This window comes from Oncorhynchus clarkii, chromosome 24 (assembly GCF_045791955.1).
Source record: "Oncorhynchus clarkii lewisi isolate Uvic-CL-2024 chromosome 24, UVic_Ocla_1.0, whole genome shotgun sequence".
Taxonomy (NCBI): domain Eukaryota; kingdom Metazoa; phylum Chordata; class Actinopteri; order Salmoniformes; family Salmonidae; genus Oncorhynchus; species Oncorhynchus clarkii.
The window spans coordinates 14,559,478-14,575,181 of record NC_092170.1 but is presented as its reverse complement, the minus strand read 5'-3'; the positions used below and the strand labels follow the sequence as shown (position 1 = coordinate 14,575,181).

At 43.2% G+C, this 15,704-nt stretch overlaps 1 protein-coding gene across 1 annotated transcript; it reads left to right on the top strand.

Moving 5' to 3' along the window:
* Window positions 1–269: 269 nt before the first annotated feature.
* On the top strand, window positions 270–15,404 carry LOC139383062 (uncharacterized). The gene is made up of 17 exons (XM_071127365.1): window positions 270–465; window positions 3,788–3,819; window positions 6,858–6,890; window positions 7,165–7,236; window positions 7,324–7,347; window positions 7,492–7,527; window positions 7,685–7,732; window positions 7,958–8,001; window positions 8,132–8,184; window positions 8,294–8,771; window positions 9,548–9,673; window positions 12,151–12,286; window positions 12,366–12,413; window positions 12,576–12,647; window positions 12,757–12,922; window positions 13,126–13,247; window positions 13,561–15,404. The coding sequence occupies exons 1-17, from the start codon at window positions 416–418 to the stop codon at window positions 13,587–13,589; spliced, it is 1,569 nt and encodes a 522-aa protein (XP_070983466.1). The 5' UTR covers window positions 270–415; the 3' UTR covers window positions 13,590–15,404.
* The last annotated feature ends 300 nt before the right edge of the window (window positions 15,405–15,704 follow it).

Below are 15,704 nucleotides of genomic sequence, written 5' to 3'. Positions count from 1 at the left end.
GACAATGAGACATCCATTGAAAAACATGGTAGTAAGATCAGCATATTTTTGCCTAAACTCAAATTTAGATTATCATTAGATAAACTAGCCGACGTTACAAATACTAAGCCTAGGCCTACTACGGGAGAGTGTATTTGTTTTGAGAGCTCTGTTTTTGGCGAAATTACTTTGTACGTAAAATTATATTTAACTTATTGAATATAAACAGTTTTGATTATGCCTACAAAAACATGTGTAAATCATAACAAAGTGAACCACGAGGGCTGCGCTGAGTCTTACGTCGTCTTTAAGGTATGGTTTTAAAAGGAGATGACCGCTGACAGAGATACAGGCAGGTGCTATAACGAAACCTCACGGAGGTGAAGCAAAACGACCAAAACAAAACCTACAGCGAAAGTTCCTCAAAGGGCACATAATGGTGGCGAGGATGGCGAGCTGCGGAGCCACTTGTCACCTGGATGAAGGGTAAGCATCGTAAATACATAGCCAAATAACGCCGAGGTTTAGAGCAGCCCATGATTGCATGAGGTTGCATTCACACTGACAAAGGATACGCGCTGCAATGTTTTGTCTAATCCCGAAATAGTTGCTTTGTTGTTGCTTGCTACCCTTCGCTGGATCTTAGTTCCCGATTTACAAAGAAACTTTTAAGACCCAAAATAGTTGCAACCATGTCATTTTATGTAATTGAATACACAGATCCCCAAAATGAAAGGAGGGGACGCCATGATCGCTTTGTAGCGCACATGATGCTCTGTTGACTGATCATAACACAAGCATGCCCATCGCCAAGCATTATGGCTATACCGCGATTTACATCTAAATAATGTTATTCTGTAGGCCTACCCAATGCAACAATAATGTTGGGTTTCTCAATTAAAGCTTCTCTTTTAATTTGAAAGCAAAACCACTTGCATGTATCTAGCTTTGTTGTTATATGTATAGTAGTATATATGTACCAAAAGGTAGCTATAGAATAATCTTGAATTACATAGGCTATTGGGACTTTTTCCAGTGAAATTTATTAATCAAGGACTTAAAAAAAACATATCACTTTTGTAACCACACGTGTTACTGCAATCATGGTAATGTAGTCGTAGACATGTAGAAAACATTGTCTCCTTCGTGTCGTAAATAATGAATAGTGTTTGTGTGATGAGTAACCATGAACCGGAGGGAAGTGAAAGGTGAGAGATATGAATCTGGTGACTTGTATCCAAGGGAAACGCTAGGCCTATCGTTCGTGTGGTTGTCTGGTTTCTATCACGCCAGAGGCTGCAGGAGAAACAAGAGACGTTGGGCACCTTGCCACCATGCCACACCCTTTCGCCACTGACTGAAATAATCTGAATTAGGTTAGACAATTCAACGCTCAGATCACTGAACAGGTTTGAGTGTCACCGAAGTGCTGATTTATATAGATATTAAATTATACTGAACAAAAATGTAAACGCAACATGTAAAGTGTTGGTCCTATATTTCATGAGCTGAAATAAAAGATTCCAGAAATGTCAGTGAGCACAAAAAAGTTTACATCCCTGTTAGTGTGCATTTCTCCATTACCAAGACAATCAATCCACCTGACAGGTGTGGCATATAAAGAAGCTGATTTAAAAAGCATGATCATTGCACAGGTTCACCTTGTGCTGGGGACAATTTAGTGGCCATTCTAAAATGTGCAGTTTTGTTACACAACACAATGCCTCAAGTTTTGAGTGAGTTTGCAATTGGCATGCCACTGCCAGGAATGTCCACCAGAGCTGCTGTCAGAGAATTGAATGTTAATTCCTCTACCATAAGCTGCCTCAAACATAGTTTTAGAGAATTTGGCAGTACGTTCAACCGGCCTCACAAACACACACCATGTGTAACCACACCAGACCAGGACCTCCACACCCGGCTTCTTCACCTGTGGGATCATCTGAGACCAGCCACCCGGACAGCTGATGAAACTGAGGAGTATTTCTGTTTGTAGTAAAGCCCTTTTGTGTGAAAAAACTAATTCTGATTGGCTGGGCTGGCTCCCAAGTGGATGGGCCTATGCCACCCCAGGCCCACCTATGACTGCACCCCTGCTGCACCCCTGCCCAGTCATGTAAAATCTGTAGATTAAGGCCTAATTAGTTTATTTCAGTTAACTGATTTCCTTATATGAACTGTAACTAAGTAAATCGTTGACATTCTTGCATGTTGCATATATTTTTGTTCAGTATCCTTAAAAATAAAATGCACAATACCTGCAGAATATATGATCCCCCATAAAAGCATAACGTTTTTCCCCGAGATTTATTGACAGTTTTGTGTATCATTAATGCTGTTGCATTAATGGTGTATGATATGTTAACCTGCTGAGTGAGGTATGCAAGGCTACATTGGAGCTGTTACATAAACTATAACACTAGCACCAACTGACTATTGCCTATCTCTTGTTCATAGGCTTTCAGTGTGTTCATGTAAGGCTGTAGGAAACATGCAAAAAACGGTGGTATCGCACCACAGAGACAGAAGCGAGAGAGAAAAGGAAGGGGGGGGGTTGTTTTATATGAAAATTAGTGGGAGAGAAGTAAGAGTTGGTGAGAGGCCAGGGTTGAATAGCGGGCAGAGATAAAGAAAGATAAAGAGAGGGTAGAAAAATAATAGACAGAGAGAAGGCAGAGTACATTTGTGAAGATGACTGCCATGGAAATGTATAACAATTGTGTTGTGATACAGAAACCTGTTGGCTGAGTGAACATTGACCTTGAAAAGTAAAGTTTTTCCTGTACATCTGTCTTGAGTACAGTGAGGATGAGGACCATTGGCTTATCAGGTTTCATTAAATCTTCGATACACAGTACTAGAAATAGCCTATGAATTTTGGTCACAATTCAATTGTTGTTTTAGGACCTTATCTGCAGTTACCATGCACCGTTATCATGATTCATTACATTCTTATTATCAAAGAGGTTATGAAAACGTTGCAACTTAGTCAAGTGTTTCTGCTGTATTCCTCATCTCTTCTGTGGTAAAGCACTAAAGACTACACTTGAGTCAACTCTGGCTTTTGATGACCTAAAGTGCAGTATTTTTACGATCGAGGAAAATAAGAAAAAATACTGTTGAGCTTGTTCCCTGCGCATGCTGAACGTGTTCTTCTTCTTGTGAGGTTGGCACCATGACAAATGCACTTTCTATTGTCACTAGCTCTACACCGAGCCCCTGGGCGGAAGGCGCCCATAGACGTGTTCACACAAGTCACAGACTGAATCAACAAGTGGCACGCTTTGTCTGAGTCTGAGAGACAACTTCTGGATGATACACATATGGGTTATATAAACCTGTAACACTGCTGACTACAAAACCTTTCCATTTGATCAACTTTTGGTGTTCTCTGGTACTGTCTCTTTAAGAATTTACAGTTTAGAATCACAGGCACTATTATCGGCCAGTACCTTTCCATGGCTTTGCAGTACCAGCCGTGCAACATTAGTGTGTAAAACTGGGTCAGGATGTAGGGGGTGGGTGTTCCACACCACACTGGAGGATGGGCTGGTGTCATGAATTTGAGTTTTTGGCAGCCCTTTCTGTTTTTGTGCCTCAGTTGAATGAGCGTGTGAGTGTATATCAGAGAGAGGAAGTGCAGACACAGATGGGTCTGCAGCTGGACAGTTTAGCTCCACCCCCTCTCCTCCACACCCCTAATCCCCTCCCCCACTGGTCCATAAACTGAAGCTGTATTCTCTTAACTCCAGGATTTTGATAACGTCTTGGGATGCCCTTATCATTTTCTTTCTCTTTTAACCTACAGAGATGGAGATGTCCCTGTCCCTGGCCAGAAGGGTAAGCACCGTTCGATCTTGGTTTGTTTATGACATGTTTTGTCTCGTGGCAAAAAGTCTTGAATGAATGTAATCTGAAATGAGTCCAGCAGATGGCAGTCAACACCAGTAAAAAGATCTGTGTTTCTGTCTGGTGTATATTGGGCTGATTTTTAAAGCAGGCTGTCAGAGAGTAGACAGTGGATGTTAGATGAGGCAGATAGGAGGCATATGAGGACACAGATGGAGGGAGGGAGAGAGCGATGGATGTATTTATTTAACCTTTATTTAACTAGGGAAGTCAGTTAGAACAAATTCTTATTTACCATGATGGCCTACCCCGGCTAAACTTTAACCCGGACAACACTGGGGCAACTATGCACCGCCCTATGGGACTCCCAATCACAGCCGGTTGTGATACAGCCTGTCCTTTCTGGGGCAGGGAGCCTCACCTCCGACTGAGAACCAGCCAGGTCTCTCTCTCCTCTCTCTTTGGGCTCCTGAGTGGCGCAGGGGGGCTTCCTCTCTGCCAATGCCAGGCTCTCAGCCAGAAGGGCTATCCCACACTCACTCCTGCTGGGTACAGATAGCAAACAGCTCCCCCTGCCCCTGGAGTCAAAACCATTTGTTTTTGAGAAATGGTTTCACCAAAGCTGTGTTGTATTCATTAGGTATCTCGTGGCTTATTTTCAAAGATGCATTACAAAATCAAAACAAATCCAACAAAAATCACAATTATGAGCATTTGCAAGTCAATTAATCCATTTACCCATAATCATCACAGCCCTACTTTAGATGCACTTACAGTATGAAGCATACCAGTTTATAAGTAATTCTGAATTTCTGAATGAGAGTATCTGTTTCTGTAAATTACTAAAATGAAAGTGCAAACAGTTACAGCACTGACACAGGGGCCCTCAGCACTATACATAGGAAAACCACAGACATCACTGAATTACAATACGCTCATGTACATACTGTATACAGTGTGCATTCAAATAAATTAGTGAGTAACAAGAGTGGAAGTTTCAGATGAGCAATGTGGTGTGACGTGAGTGAAGAGGGTTTACACTGATGAGCTCATCAGAGTTAACTTATTCACAGTTTGACAGCAGATAGCAGAAGTGTAACGTTTTGATAAGTCAGACAGTAAATAAGAGGCTCCAAAACGATAATGTATGACAATCTTCTCAGTAATATGCCTATGTTAGGGTAGACATGAGTAGCGACTCTCAGATCCCCCTACTAGGTCTTGTCAGAAAGCTCTCAGGGGTTGGGCTGGTGTCGTTTGGGGCTGGTCCTACAGAGGGCCAGTCCCCTGGGGTTACTGTAAACCTCTGCATGATGGTTAAAGTGGGGTGGAAAGATGGAGGGAGGAGAGTTCCTAATCCCATATTAATTACCCAAGATACAGTGCCTTGCGAAAGTATTCGGCCCCCTTGAACTTTGCGACCTTTTGCCACATTTCAGGCTTCAAACATAAAGATATAAAACTGTATTTTTTTGTGAAGAATCAACAACAAGTGGGACACAATCATGAAGTGGAACGACATTTATTGGATATTTCAAACTTTTTTAACAAATCAAAAACTGAGAAATTGGGCGTGCAAAATTATTCAGCCCCCTTAAGTTAATACTTTGTAGCGCCACCTTTTGCTGCGATTACAGCTGTAAGTCGCTTGGGGTATGTCTCTATCAGTTTTGCACATCGAGAGACTGAAATTTTTTCCCATTCCTCGTTGCAAAACAGCTCGAGCTCAGTGAGGTTGGATGGAGAGCATTTGTGAACAGCAGTTTTCAGATCTTTCCACAGATTCTCGATTGGATTCAGGTCTGGACTTTGACTTGGCCATTCTAACACCTGGATATGTTTATTTTTGAACCATTCCATTGTAGATTTTGCTTTATGTTTTGGATCATTGTCTTGTTGGAAGACAAATCTCCGTCCCAGTCTCAGGTCTTTTGCAGACTCCATCAGGTTTTCTTCCAGAATGGTCCTATATTTGGCTCCATCCATCTTTCCATCAATTTGAACCATCTTCCCTGTCCCTGCTGAAGAAAAGCAGGCCAAACCATGATGCTGCCACCACCATGTTTGACAGTGGGGATGGTGTGTTCAGCTGTGTTGCTTTTACGCCAAACATAACGTTTTGCATTGTTGCCAAAAAGTTCAATTTTGGTTTCATCTGACCAGAGCACCTTCTTCCACATGTTTGGTGTGTCTCCCAGGTGGCTTGTGGCAAACTTTAAACAACACTTTTTATGGATATCTTTAAGAAATGGCTTTCTTCTTGCCACTCTTCCATAAAGGCCAGATTTGTGCAATATACGACTGATTGTTGTCCTATGGACAGAGTCTCCCACCTCAGCTGTAGATCTCTGCAGTTCATCCAGAGTGATCATGGGCCTCTTGGCTGCATCTCTGATCAGTCTTCTCCTTGTATGAGCTGAAAGTTTAGAGGGACGGCCAGGTCTTGGTAGATTTGCAGTGGTCTGATACTCCTTCCATGTCAATATTATCGCTTGCACAGTGCTCCTTGGGATGTTTAAAGCTTGGGAAATCTTTTTGTATCCAAATCCGGCTTTAAACTTCTTCACAACAGTATCTCGGACCTGCCTGGTGTGTTCCTTGTTCTTCATGATGCTCTCTGCGCTTTTAACGGACCTCTGAGACTATCACAGTGCAGGTGCATTTATACGGAGACTTGATTACACACAGGTGGATTGTATTTATCATCATTAGTCATTTAGGTCAACATTGGATTATTCAGAGATCCTCACTGAACTTCTGGAGAGAGTTTGCTGCACTGAATGTAAAGGGGCTGAATAATTTTGCACGCCCAATTTTTCAGTTTTTGATTTGTTAAAAAAGTTTGAAATATCCAATAAATGTCGTTCCACTTCATGATTGTGTCCCACTTGTTGTTGATTCTTCACAAAAAAATAAAGTTTTATATCTTTATGTTTGAAGCCTGAAATATGGCAAAAGGTCGCAAAATTCAAGGGGGCCGAATACTTTCGCAAGGCACTGTACCTCTAATGAAAGTTCTGTTGTTCCAGGTAATCTGACTGAAAGTGATAACAGTGGCTCAGGTAGGCACACCTTTACAGTATATTTCTATGTTCCGTGTATAGAAATCCCCCCACACACACACACATCGTCCTCTCTGTGAACACTACTCAAACAGAACTCTAATGGTCTCTGAGCTGCTTTGGGCCTATAGAAACCCCACCCCCCCCCCAAGTTTTTTTTTTTTTGAACTACCAATCAATTTCCCTCACCCCTCTCTGTTCGAAAGTACGTTTAGAATGAGAAAAGTTTTCAAAGTTCATCCCTCCATGTCTTATGGATTTTCTTTCCTAACAGACAACGCAGGGACATCTACAGAGGAGAGTTCTGAAGATGAGGAGGAGGAGGAGGAGGAAGAGGAGGATTCTGGTGAGCGGCTGCTAGAGCACAAAGTATGAATCATCAGGCTTTATCCCATCCTCTAATATAACCTTCTGTCTGTCTGTCTTTCACCAGACGGCTCTGCTGTGAAAGGAGGAGGTGAGAAAAACACAGCCTCATTCTCTGTTTCATCAAAAATCATTTCCAAACGGTGACGATACATGGTCACACCAGCACCTGGCTTGTTTGGATATTTAAAAAAATAAAAAATAATTGTATTCTTTTTTTGGCTTGTCCCAGCAGAATCAGAGGAGCCTGCCGTTGAGGATTCCTGTAATGGTGAGTGGGAACTATAGCACAATGCCTTAGAGTACATCTGCCTCATGGTGCCTCTGAAATACAGATGAATAGGCTCTTTCACCTCAGAATGACCTGAGTAGAATGCCTGCTCCTCTCCCCTAACTTCCTTCATGGGGAGTAACTTCTCTCTCCGCAGAATCGGAGTCGGCTCCTCAACCTGATGCAGAGGTTTCCCTTGCTAAAGGTATCCTCAGTTTGACAAAAGTCATTCCACTATCATGTTTAGCTTCTTCCACTTAAGGCCTAACTATCCTAGACAAAGGAGATTGTAATGGCTGAAATTCTAGAGAGAGGATATTTGGGTTCATTACATAGGTTTATGAAAATGTGTCTGCAAATCAAAGTCTGAGAGGTAGAGTATTCCCCAAGAGGGAGTGTCTAGTTTGACTATTGACCTCTGCTTTGTCAGATATGCCCCCCAAGACATGTGAAAAATGCAAGGCTGTCCAGCAGGTGAGCACATTTGTTGGATTGTGGAATTGAATGGTAATTGTGTAATAAAGCTTCAGAGACGTACAGTATGGCTGTAGACTCACTAGAGGAACAGGGGCTAATCTTAGGACCATGTCTGTTTCTCTATCAGAGTCAAGGCAATGATCTGGTTACTCCCAGGAAGATCTCTAAAAGTCGCCTACAGTGAGTAGCTCTTCTACCTGTAGCCTCGTTCCTTCTCTTTCTCACTCAGCCTCTCCTTCTCTCGCTCTTTTTTCCTCCATCTCTAAATCTTTCTGGTTCTGTGTGTCAGGGTGCAGCTGGAGGGAGAGGGGGCATATGAGTGCTCCGTCACCGGCCTGGTGTTTGAGGTGTCGGAGAGAGTCCTGATCCGCTACTCGGTCCTGTCCTGGTCCAAGTTTGGCATGTTCCTCGGGGACTCCTGGAGGTTTGCTGGGCCCATCTTCAACGTGGACTGTGTCAACAGCCCCTCGTCCGTCCTCACCTCCATCCAGTTCCCTCACTCCCTCTGCCTCGCTGACCCTGACAGTGAAATGACCTTTAGTGTCCTGCATATGAAGGACAGCTGTCCGGTGATCGAGCCCTCGGTTGACCACTCTGGCAGCCATGTAAAGTGGTGTGTGTCGTCCCTGTCCCCGGTGGGGCCCATTGTCCAGAGCAGCAAGCCTGTAGAGCACCACGGGGTGGTCCTGGTGTATAAGGAACTGGCTCTGAACAACTCCTACTCCTTTCGCATCTACCTGGCCACCAACAACTCCTCCGACATTAAGGTGAGATGGACACATGTGGGTGCGGGTCATTACTGTAGCATGTTACTGAGTCAGAGCAAAGTGGTGAACATGATCAGACAGATAGTCACTCTGTGCCTCTCTCACTATGGTCTCTACTGAGGGAAGTCACACTGGAAGTCTGCGGTCTGTGTGCGTGTGTGTGTGTGTGGTGATCAAGATTAGTTAATTTGTCACGGTATCAGAAGGCATTGGTGCATATTAATGAACACAAGTGATTGTGTATTGATTTGTGTATCTTTATCTAGGAACAACTCCGATGGAAATCCTAATACATTAGATCTGAAGCTAGCCCAGTGGGCAACACTGGTTGAAATGACAATGTTTTGCCAACTGGTAGGGTTTGATTGGGATAGTAACACCATGTTATATCAAATACAGACCACAGTGAATGTTTTGGTCACATCACCCAGTTTCTGAAATGTGGTATGAGCCCTGGTAGTGTGTAGTAGTATCAGTGGTGAGGGAAATTACTGAGCTCAACAGAGACCCACATCAGAGCACTCAGCTTCGGGACAGTCTATTTAACCCTACCTTAGTGGCCAGGGAAAGGAGTTGTTGACCGTTAGTCAACAATGACCAAATTGACTATGGAAAGCATCTTCTCCCTCATCCAGCTCCCAGGTTTCCTGACCCCCCCCCATCACTTACCTACCCATCACTTACCTACAGTATGGTAAATCACTGGTTCTCTTCTATCTATTCCTCTATTTTACTCTCTCTGCCTCTTTCTCCTCCTCTACCACCCCTCACTCCAGGACATAGGGAAGGAGGTGCGTTGCTCCAAGAGGCGTTACCTGAAGGTAGAGAAGCCACCCACCTGTAAGCTGGATGAGAGGAGGTACCGCCTCATGAGTGAACCAGAGGGAGACATCAGCCCTGCGGTGAGGGTTCATTCACCCATTACTGCATAACCAGTAAGCACTGACCTATGTACTGTACACTGAGTGTACAAAACATTAAGAACACCTTCCTAATATTGAGTTGCACCTCCTTTTCTTTTCCCCCTTTATTTAACCAGGTAGGCCAGTTGAGAACACCTTTATTTAACCAGGTAGGCCAGTTGAGAACACCTTTATTTAACCAGGTAGGCCAGTTGAGAACACCTTTATTTAACCAGGTAGGCCAGTTGAGAACACCTTTATTTAACCAGGTAGGCCAGTTGAGAACACCTTTATTTAACCAGGTAGGCCAGTTGAGAACACCTTTATTTAACCAGGTAGGCCAGTTGAGAACACCTTTATTTAACCAGGTAGGCCAGTTGAGAACACCTTTATTTAACCAGGTAGGCCAGTTGAGAACACCTTTATTTAACCAGGTAGGCCAGTTGAGAACACCTTTATTTAACCAGGTAGGCCAGTTGAGAACACCTTTATTTAACCAGGTAGGCCAGTTGAGAACACCTTTATTTAACCAGGTAGGCCAGTTGAGAACACCTTTATTTAACCAGGTAGGCCAGTTGAGAACACCTTTATTTAACCAGGTAGGCCAGTTGAGAACACCTTTATTTAACCAGGTAGGCCAGTTGAGAACACCTTTATTTAACCAGGTAGGCCAGTTGAGAACACCTTTATTTAACCAGGTAGGCCAGTTGAGAACACCTTTATTTAACCAGGTAGGCCAGTTGAGAACACCTTTATTTAACCAGGTAGGCCAGTTGAGAACACCTTTATTTAACCAGGTAGGCCAGTTGAGAACACCTTTATTTAACCAGGTAGGCCAGTTGAGAACACCTTTATTTAACCAGGTAGGCCAGTTGAGAACACCTTTATTTAACCAGGTAGGCCAGTTGAGAACACCTTTATTTAACCAGGTAGGCCAGTTGAGAACACCTTTATTTAACCAGGTAGGCCAGTTGAGAACACCTTTATTTAACCAGGTAGGCCAGTTGAGAACACCTTTATTTAACCAGGTAGGCCAGTTGAGAACACCTTTATTTAACCAGGTAGGCCAGTTGAGAACACCTTTATTTAACCAGGTAGGCCAGTTGAGAACACCTTTATTTAACCAGGTAGGCAAGTTGAGAACAAGTTCTCATTTACAACTGCGACCTGGCCAAGATAAAGCAAAGCAGTTAGACACATACAACAACACATGGAGTAAAACAAACATACAGTCAATAATATAATAGAAAAATGTGTCTATATACAATGTGAGCAAATGAAGTGAGAAGGGAGGTAAAGGCAAAAAAAGGCCATGGTGACGAAGTAAATACAATAATAGCAAGTAAAATAAATAAATAAAATAAACACTGGAATGGTAGATTTGCAGTGGAAGAATGTGCAAAGTAGAGATAAATAATGGGGGAGCAAAGGAGCTAAATAAATACAGTAGGGGGAGAGGTAGTTGTTTGGGCTAAATTATAGATGGGCTATGTACAGGTGCAGTAATCTGTGAGCTGCTCTGACAGCTGGTGCTTAAAGCTAGTGAGGGGGATAAGTGTTTCCAGTTTCAGAGATTTTTGCAGTTCGTTCCAGTCATTGGCAGCAGAGAACTGGAAGGCGAGGCGGCCAAAGTAAGAATTGGTTTTGGGGGTGACCAGAGAGATATACCTGCTGGAGCGCGTGATACAGGTGGGTGCTGTTATGGTGACCAGCGAGGTGAGATAAGGGGAGACTTTACCTAGCAGGGTCTTGTAGGTGACCTTTTGTCTTCAGAACAGCCTCAATTCGTCGGGGCCTGGACTCTACAAGGTGTCGAAAGTGTTCCACAGGGATGCTGGCCCATGTCGACTCCAATGCTTCCCACAGTTGTGTCAATTTGTCTGGATGTCCTTTGGGTAGTGGACCATTCTTGATACACACGGGAAACTGTTGAGCGTGAAAAACCCAGTAGCATTGCAGTTATTGACACAAACTGGTGTGCCTGGCACCTACAACCATACCCTGTTCAAAGGCACTTCATTATTTTGTCTTGCCCATTCACCCTCTGAATGGCACACATACGCAATCCATGTCTATTGTCTCAAGGCTTAAAAATCCTTCTTCAACCTGTCTCCTCCCCTTCATCTTCACTGATTTTAGTAGATTTTGCTAATTCAAAATGACACAACAACAAGGTTCCAGTTGAACAACTTTTATTTCACTGTATTTCCACAGTACTAGTTGCCATCACACTCAGGCCAGGTCTATCTCCAGTGAGACTACTGCGCAAGCGTACTAATAACAGAGTGATCGCACCGTAATAACAGAAATATAGGGATACTTAAAACATTCATTTAACAGCTGACATCAATAAGGGATAATAGGATTCACCTTGTCAGTCTGTCATGGAAAGAACAGGTGTTCTTAATGTTTTGTATACTTAGTGTATGGATGTATTATGTGTGTGTATTCATGTGTGTGTGTGCGGTGTCCTGCAGGACTTGCAGTTCACGCTGGCCGTGACTAAATTGAAGGGATATTTTGAGGCATTCTTTGAGCAGCCCCCTCCCTTCAAGCTCTCCCTCATAGAGACAGAGTCCGACCAGACTGTGTGGTCCGCCACCATCAGAGAAGGTACGTACACACCTGATGTGCGTCTGTCTGTAATGTGTTGTGAGTGAAGGTGCAGGACATTCATTTGTCTTCCTCTCAGGTGACTGTGTGGACAATGCAGTTGAAAAACTAAGGAAACGGACAGATAGTAAGTTTGTCATTTTTGTTTGCCCCCCCCTCTCAATATTGGCATCAATAGTTCACTTTATTCCAGTGTATGTTCTAGATATCTACTTGTCTGTACACAAGCAATTTTCATCCATCACTAAAAGTAGCTTTTGATTGACAGTGATTTTCTCCTCTTCTGTAGGCAGGAAGAGAAGCACCAGCACATCAGAGGAAGAGATGACCAATAAGAGACCTCGATGCACAGATGAGTCAGGTTATGGTTTGAACACATCCAATGTGTAATTTGCTGTTATTACTGTGGTCTTATTCATGTTGAGTTGCTGTTCAGAATTAAAAGTCTAACGTTCCTCTGTTGTCCCCAGACGGAGTGCGGACAGTGCAGGTCCCAGACATGTCGCCCAAGCAGCTGATGCAGGTGGCTAAGCGGCTGGGGAAGGAGTGGAAGCAGGTGGCTATCGGTTGCCTGGACCTGTCCTCCAAAGAGCTGGACGATATTCAGGCCAGCGAGGAGGATGTCATCATGCAGAGGTACAGTAAATAGATATAGTATCTGCACCCTTAACTCAACTTTATATTACTTGCCAGCCATTATTTTGGGGGGTTTCTAATTGAAGCATTCCTGGCATAACCAATCATACAATAATTGTACAATAACCTACTTTCTTTGATTCATATTTTTGGTGAAGATTTCTTTTTTAGATAATGTGACCTCCGTTTGCCTTGTGTTTCAGGTTTAAGGCATTGGAGCGCTGGAAGACTAGCAGGCCGAAGGGTCAAGCCACTGTCGCTCACCTCTTGAGGAGCCTACAGGAGTTGGATGACCTGCCCAATGAGGTCCACCAGACACTGCAAGGTTAGAGACACACCAGTGGAGGCTGCTGCAGGGAGAACAGCTGATAATATTGGCTGGAATATAGCAAATGGAATGGCATCAAACAGATGGAAACCATGTGTTTGATTTATTTGATACCATTCCACCTATTCCGCTCCAGCCACAACCATGAGCCCATCCTCCCCAATTAAGGTGCCACTATCCTCCTATGAGACACATTAGACTAGAGCCACTCACCCTCACTGACCTGTCTGCACACACACATTTGTACTCATGCTTGTCACCTAACCTACACCAATTTCTGTCTGTCTGTCTCTGTCTGTGTTCTCTTCAGATATGATGGACAATAAAGCTGCCAAATGACATCTTTAGCCTCCCTAGGTCCCTGCCTTTCCGCAGCCCTGTCGTCAGTAAGACAGAGAGACAATGGGTGAGAGAAGTTTGAACTCTTAACTTGAAGACAGAAATCTCTACTTTATGCTGTATGGCTGGGGTACTCAACTCTTACCCTATGAGGTCCGGAGTCTTCTGGTTTTCTGTTCTACATGATCATTAATTGCACACACCTGGTGACTCACGTTTAAATCAGTCCCTGATTAGAGGGGAACAGTGACAACATTCAGTGGAACTGGCTTCAAGGTTCAGAGTTGAGTTTGAGGGCTGTATGGCGTAGGATGAATGTTTTCTCTAGACCAGATATGGGCAACTCCAGTCCTCGGGGGCCTGGTTGGTGTCACACTCCCCCCCCCCCCCATCCCCCCATCCCCAGCAAACACAGCTGATTAAACTAATTGGATTCTAAATGGAAGATCATAATTAGTTGATTATTGGAGTCTGGTGTGTTAGCTGGGGCAAAAGTGTGACACCAATCCAGCCCCTGAGGACTGGTGTTGTCCGTCCTTGCTCTAGAGGCTGATCTAAGGTCAGCTTTGCATACCTCCTTCATAAATTGAGGATTTGAGGAGGGTACATTGATCCTAGATCAGAAGCATTATGTGTCCTGGCACCCCAGCCTAGCACTGTCACCCCCTCTCAGCCCAAGACAATTGCCTTCAACTGAAATGTTTGATTCCTGCAGACCTGGATGCTGGATCTAGAGAACTGTGTGCCCCACCTAGTAGTGATATTTAGTAGACCCTGGCTTTTCACCCCTCCGAAAGACAATTTCACCAAAGCCTTTCATCTTGAAGGGTCATTCTCTTAGATGTTCACAAATGGTCCATTAACCTGGAATAATGCAGACGTACCTGAAGCTGTAGAGGTACCCCAAACAGCCAGGAGCTAATGCTACGACCCGCGGTGCAGAGAAGACTTGTTATGTCATAGATGAGCTCTGGGAAATAGGTAGCTAAAGTGTAGCCAGTAACAGACATGGTGCTGCAGTATGGAAACTGCTGACAAACTTATGGGGAATTGTATATTTTGTATTTTGATATTTGTCATTCAAGGCATTACCACTTAATCATGGAATTGGACCAACTTCTCAAGGAGTGTAGCTGTACTTTTTATACTGTGTACATATCTTCTGTGTACTTTTTATACTGTGTACATATCTTCTGTGTACTTTTTATACTGTGTACATATCTTCTGTGTATTTAAACTATGCTGCGATTGTTTTTATTTTTGTACAGTTTGTGTTTGTTAGTTTTTATGTGTGTTATGACCAAATTGAGCCTGTCAAACTATAGCTAAGCTTCATCTCAGAGAAAAGATTGGTAATATTTACTTTTGTTTAGCCTGAATCGTGTCCATTCTGTAGCCTGGAAATCACACTCAGTGCATTTGAACATGGTGGGATTGAATGAATTCCAGAAACCACTAATTTGGGAGAGTATTTTTAGTTAATAAAAATGGGTACTAACTCATTTAAAACACCTTTCAATAGGGATGTCACTGTTGCAGATACTGGGATCCAAATACCTTAGGGAGAGTAACAACGATTAACTGTTGAAATTATGAATGGGAAAACCATGAGTTCAGTGGTAAATTGTGTATTGGATGCCATTTGCAAGTGTGTACATATGTTTACACTCAGAATGATCTCTCAAAATCCATCATTTAATACTCCAGTTCTTACATGTGCACTTCTGTAATGTTACACTTCAGGTATGGGCCTTCGTAGGGCTCTGGGTATGGTGCCTAAGATTACAAATCTTTGACTGAATAAAATATTTTTTTGGAAAGATGAATTTCATTTATTTCATTGCAAATAGTTTTCAGCTAGTAGAGGTAGACCTACAGCTTGATGAGGTCTTCATGACTGTTAGTAAACACATGTATCATTAAATCATAGCCTACAGGTTCAGTGGCCTTTACAGAGTTGCTTGACTAATAATGACCATGCCAAGTTGGGAACCAACAGGACCCTGAACAGCTTCCACCCCCAAGCTATAAGACTGTTAAATAGTTAGTTAAATAGTTAACCAATAACCAGGAATATCTGCATTTACCCTTTCTGCACTAACTCTTTTGACTCAT